The sequence below is a fragment of the Artibeus jamaicensis genome, unplaced genomic scaffold (assembly GCF_021234435.1).
Source record: "Artibeus jamaicensis isolate MK-2021 breed Jamaican fruit bat unplaced genomic scaffold, CSHL_Jam_final contig_1015, whole genome shotgun sequence".
NCBI classification, from domain to species: domain Eukaryota; kingdom Metazoa; phylum Chordata; class Mammalia; order Chiroptera; family Phyllostomidae; genus Artibeus; species Artibeus jamaicensis.
Genome location: NW_026521194.1, coordinates 10,503,983 through 10,509,982, shown reverse-complemented (window position 1 = coordinate 10,509,982; position 6,000 = coordinate 10,503,983). Strand labels below are relative to the sequence as shown.

The window sequence follows — 6,000 nt, the reverse complement described above, 5'->3', positions numbered from 1 at the left end:
GTCCCCCACCACCCCACAACCTCTGGCTGCTCATACCAACATCTCCCTCCTTCCACCGTCCACCCAGAGTCACTGAAGTCATCTGAGTGAGAAATCCTGCCCACCAGGTGAGCCAGGGGCTGCAAAATCTGTGTGTCATCCCTGCCAGCCCACACCCGTCCCTCTCCCTCCCCCCCAACTGCCAGTGGATCATGGCAGAGAGAAACCAAAACAAACTGAAGGGGAAAGCAGGGCAGGCCACAAGTACTTTTCGTTCCTACGCCCTTTGCATTTTCTCTCCCTTCACACATACACATGTGGGCACCACCCCTAGGCCAGCTCTACCTCCTGCAGCCTCCACTCTCCCAAGTGTTTTGTGCATGGGGACATCTGGCCAGTGTTGTCGCTGTGTTTTGATAGGCTCAGTCTGTATTGCACTTCATTGTTGAGTTTGCATCGGTTTTCCTTGCTCTTTTTGGCGAATGGTATTGACTGATTGGAAACCACAAAACCACACCAGCCTCACTCACTCCAGCTCCAATCCTGCCCCCAGACCCCTCAAGGCTCCCCACCCTCTGCCTACCCTCTGTTCCAGCCCCTTGGGGGGGAACCTTGCCTCCCCCCACCTGCTTCCCAGACCAGCATCCCAGTGGGCCCAGCCCCTTCCAAGCCTCCCCTCCCCTCCTGTGCAGGGTCACGGCCTCGCTTCCAGGTCTCTCCTCTCACACTGTCGTGACCCTCATGACGAGCTCTCGGCTGCCGCCCTGGGGGCTCCGCTGCTCATGAGGTCTTAAGTGACTCAAGATGTGCAGGATGGTGTAAGCACAGTGGTGATCGGACAGAGGGCCTGAGGGCTGGCTGGCTGCCCTGGCAGGGCCTTCCTCAAGGGCAGGGGTGTCCACAGCCTCCTCTTCGGAGGAGAGGGCGTTGGCCTGGGTGGACGAGGAGGTTCGGGGGTTTGTCCTGCCTCCTGACTTTTGATCCTCCAGGTCTTTTGTCTTGTCATAGTTCAGCACTTTCCACTGCTGGTTGACAGCCTGCCACCGTTTAAAGATGCGGTACACAGAGGGTCCCTCGTGGATGATGAGACCTGGGATAGCAGTGAGAAAAATAAAAGCCAAGTAAGGAAAAGCAAGTCATAGTCTCCCTTTATTTATAAAAGGATGTAGGTGTGGGAGCAAGCTGGATTGACATAGTTTGTTTTGTGCTTTTCAAATCTACCTGTCAGCTCTGAGTCACGTGGTTCCCATGCTGCCATTCCTAGGTTCAGCGAGTCTTCAGTAGATGCAAGTCCTCGACACCACGTCCGTGAAAGAGCTGAGCACCTGTATGGGATACCTTTGCCTATTTCTACTCTGCCTGCTCATGTCTTGGTTTCACAAAATCCAAATTTGTTGCCCATGAAGGCATAATACAAATACAGGGTAGAGCGAAAGCAGGTTCACAGTTGTTCTTCAGGGAAATAATGCAATAACCAATAATAATACAAAAATTAACTCTGTGTTTCAAGTCCTCACAACTGTAAACCTACTTTTGCTTCATCCTGTATTTTTTCTCCCACTGCCATGTATCCATGGCACCCAGTACTAAGCTGATGTTGAATGAAGCGTACGCCTTCAACAGCACTATAAAAGAAAACCCATGGTCATTCCATACCTGCCAAATGGTGTCTGAAGTTCTACTGGTTAAGTCCGCACCGAGATAGCCCAATACTACTGAAATACACACACCCCTGGGAAAGAAAACTTCGACGTAGTTATATTAGCTGGTGGGAAGGGGAGGTAGAGTCAGAAACAAGCCATGTCAGACAATCCAGCAAAGAAATTTTCATTGAATACCTACTATATGCCAAGGTCTAGAGATACTGCAGTGAGCTGAAGAGGCAGAACCCTGCCCTCAGAGAGTTCACATCCCCTCTAGTGGAGAGACACACAACAGACATGTAAACAAGCCAGTAGGACTACTTCTGGTGCTGAAAAAATGCAGTGAGGAAGATAAAATAGGGTTAAGTTGGCAATTTGGGGAGAAAAAGAGAAAGTGGGAAATAATTATCTTGGAAAATGGGAGGGTGAATTTACAATGGAGCTGTGGCAGAATTATCTAATGTTGTTGGGTGTCCATTTGAAATTTGTGGACATAAATTTGAAGTGAGTCTAGCCATTGGTTGTGTGATTTTTCTCTACACCTTCAGCTGGTTGCTAGGTGTGTTTGTGGAGTGAGAAGAGAGTTGGATTTAATTAATGTAGACTTGTTTCTCTGGTCAAGTGAGACAGGAGAGAGAGTGATGTATGTTTGCGAGGGAGTAATTATGACACTGGCCCATGGAGCCTAGGCTTCGAGGAGAGAAATAAGGACACAAAATGGATAAGGAATCACTTAAAATAAAAAAGGAAAGCTGCATTGTCAATGACAAAAGGTCTCTATAAAGTTGGAGAATGCCCTTTTTCAGTTTCTAGAAGTCACCTGCATCCCTTCCCACTTCTATGCATTGGGCAAGGAATCAATAAATTTATAGAATGGGGGGGGGCAGTTTGCCCTGGATGGTGTGGCTCAGTGGATTGAGTGCTGGCCTGCAAACCAAAGGGTCACCAGTTCGATTCTCACTCAGGGCACATGCCTGGATTGAGGGCTGGGTCCCCAAACGGGGGTGCATGAGAGGCAACCACACATTGTTTCTCTCCCTCTCTTTCTCCTTCCCTCCCCCTTCCCTCCCCCCTCTCTAACAAATGATGCCCTAACAAATAAAGTAAAGAAAAACAAAAGGGAAGTCATTTATAACAAGACTATATAAATTTCAACATGAATGCTATGGCACAACTACATTAGAGAACAAATGAAAAAAACCCATACATTTCCAAAATTCACCCTAGGGGATGGTGCCACCTCTGCTGGGAACCACTGATCTGTAGAGATGCTGAACACTGGTGGGAGGGAGCAGATGATCCAGGTACATCAAGGAACATGAGTAGGTGGTCAGCAGCCAACAGCATCAAGGGGAAAGAGGTGGGAATATATGATGACGTGCACTGCAAAGTGGCTGGAGCTTTGGAAGGACAAAGGAAGAGAGGTGGTTTGGAAGTGGTAATGGGGAGCAAGGACAACATGGACCCCAACCCCCAACCCCACAGAATAGTGTATGAGAGCAAAAGCAGCCACCACTTGGGACAGCCATGCAAGAAACACCACCTCCAGGAAACAGTTTTGTGGCAATTAAGGGAAGATGAAAGTAACATTCAGAGAAGACGTTGCCTGTGGTGGACCATGTGGTCCAGAGGGTACAACAGAAGGGCTGGGAAGATGGGGCCGGCTCAGGGATGAGTAAAATAGGAAAGGGATGATTGTCCATACTGGGAGGGTGGTCTTGGAGACTAGGACCTGCGATGGTGAGTGGTGTGACTGAAGATGAGGCACAGTGGGATTTACAGCAATTGTAAATCCAGAGGCAGCTGGTCTGGTCCCTGGGAAAGAGCTGATTCACGGGAGCAAACAGCAGTGAGTCACTCCAGCCTCCTTGGTGTGAAACAAGGAGACTGGATGGGAATACCCCCAAAGCCTCCCAGCCTCCAACACACTGCGATTCGAGGTGAGACAGCTACCCACTGCCACTCTTTTTGCCAGTGTTCCAACAGCTCTTAAAATTGCACTCTGTGCAACAAGTCTTTAAGGGTTCATTAAAGGAGAGACAGTCTCCCTGTAGCTCAGTATATCCTAATGTGTTTGAGGATCTCATGAAAGCTAAGGGCCGTCTTCCTGGGGTGAGGGGACAAACCTGATACATGAGTTGTTGCTATGATTTTAGGAAGTTCATAAATCTTCTGTAGGCCACATGTGGACCCTCCTCATTCTGGACAAGGAGACTTCTTTACCCAGTCTCTCACCCTCTCCCAATGTGCTAACTCTCATCACTTCTTTCAGCCTTTTGAATATGTATCTATGCGCTCTTGGCACTGTAGCATTCATTTGTTCATTTAGTCCACAAGCTTTGCTTGAATACTGCTGCGCTCTTCCCCTTAGATCATAAGCCCCTTGAGGAAAGAAGGTAGGATGGAGGCCTCGGCAGCTGATACAGTTTCGGGAGACTAATGAATCCTTGGTGATGATGGAGGAGGCAGGGTCCTCAGGAAGAGAGAAGGCAGGAGCTTTTGAAGCCCTAAACTAACTCTTTCCAGTAAGAGCCACTACACTTGATTCTTAATTAGCTTCTTGATCAGACAGTTTTACGCTGATTGAGTAGGGTGGCTCAAATTTTTAGTCTGAATACTGCTTTCTAATTATCTAACTGTCTGGTGTTCAGGAAGTAATTAAACCATTTTAATAGATAGTTGGCTGGAGGGGAGGAAGATGCACCTGTTTTTGTAGATAATGCTTATTTCACAAAAATTAGAAAAGCACAAACTACCTCATTCACATCTACTTCCTAGCACTCCCTCAACTTCCTGCTCTACAAATTACTGATTCATTGAGTCGCAAAATTTTTTTTTAATGGAGGGAAATGGTTTGGGCTCATCTGATAGGAAAAGGTGAAGTGGGCAAGTTTGAAGAGAAGGAAGAGAAAGGAAACAGGTAAGAAATGGCAGTGGATAAAGAGGGAGAGAGACTGAAACTAGAACAGGAGGAAAGAAGGCTATTGGTGAAGGCAGGCAGAGAAGTAGGAGAAGGGTACAATGGGAAATCAGAGGGCATGGTAGTGTTAGAAAGTCAGTATGTTTTGATGAGTCCTTTTCTGGGATTCTCTATTCAATTTAACAGTTACCTGGTAACCACCTACAAGGTGCCGAGCCCTGGGCCGTATTTGTGGAAAATCCAGTTCCAGAATTGCTGCCTTTGCCTTTCTAATGTCTCTCTACCTTTCTGGCCTCCTCTTCCTCATAAAAGTGTAGGTCCCACAGGTCGTCAGAACGTTTCATTTGTCACCTGATGGAGATGATGGAGAGCATCTCCCTCTGATCTCCAGCCATAATGACCCTTTGCTCAGCCCATGAGAATGGGAGAGAACACGGCCATTGTGAGTGGGCGGTCCTACCGGCATGACTCCCATGCCCCTAGCTCACAACAGCCACATCAGGAGTTCTTTCGGACACGGCATCTCAGTCCTCCCTTGCTGCATCTTGGCCATCAACCCTTGCTGTTTCCACAGCAATGAGATACAATTTAATTCCATTTGGTATTTCCTGAGTACCTACTATGTGCTTCTATGAGCTCCCAGTTCCCATCACATACAGAGCTAAGAGGACAAAGCTAACTAAGAAGTCTGGAAAGAAGCCTCTGGTCTCTTCCCCAATGCTAGAATTCCCCCTTCCTACCCCCATCTTCTGCTGCTATCCTGGAGAAATGCTATAAAAGTTACAGGCAACTTTCCAATAGTGCTTCTCAAACTTTAGCATGTACCAAAATCAACCAGGGGGCTTGTTAAAATACAGATTTCCAGGTGCCCCCCAGAGAGTCTGACTCAGTAGGTCTGGGGTGAGGCCTAAGAATGTGCATTTCTAAGACACTCTTGGGCGATGCTGCTGCTGCCTGTGTGCAGACCATACTTGTGTTGCATTGCCTAGAACACGGTCCCTATCCTGGCTCACTGGCTCTCCGAAGGCTCTACATTTTGAACAAAAATGTAACTATAAGTAGTTTTTAAAAATCCTCTACTTTCACATATGACAGACATGAAAATGTAAGGCCACTGGAGAAAAGGGTCATTCCTCTCTCAGACCCAAAGACCTCTGGTCCCACAGTGTAGAGTCAACTCGCTGACGAACGTGCGTTGAACATTCGGAGCACCGTCACTTACTAACTGGGTGGCCTTAAGTTAGTTACTTCCTTTTTCTGAGTAAATTGGGGCTCATACCCCTTCCTTATAGGGTCGTTATGAGAATAAATGAGGTGATGAGCCCTGTGTGCTGGTGACTGGCACAGTGCCAGGCACACATTTAACACTCAAGGCTACGCAACCTGGATTGTTGAGGGGCTAGGGGAGATCATGGCATAGAAAATGCCCACTCTTGTTTCTTCAGCCTTCTTCATTGC

At 47.6% G+C, this 6,000-nt stretch overlaps 1 protein-coding gene across 1 annotated transcript in view; it reads right to left on the bottom strand.

Annotated features, from left to right (window-relative positions):
* Positions 1 to 701: 701 nt before the first annotated feature.
* The window catches only part of MARCHF4 (membrane associated ring-CH-type finger 4), an 87,614-nt gene continuing 82,315 nt past the window's right edge, over positions 702 to 6,000 (bottom strand). Inside the window, exon 4 of the mRNA XM_053662457.1 lies at positions 702 to 1,069. Coding sequence (XP_053518432.1) covers positions 702 to 1,069 — 368 coding nt within the window. The remainder of the gene's footprint in view (positions 1,070 to 6,000) is intronic.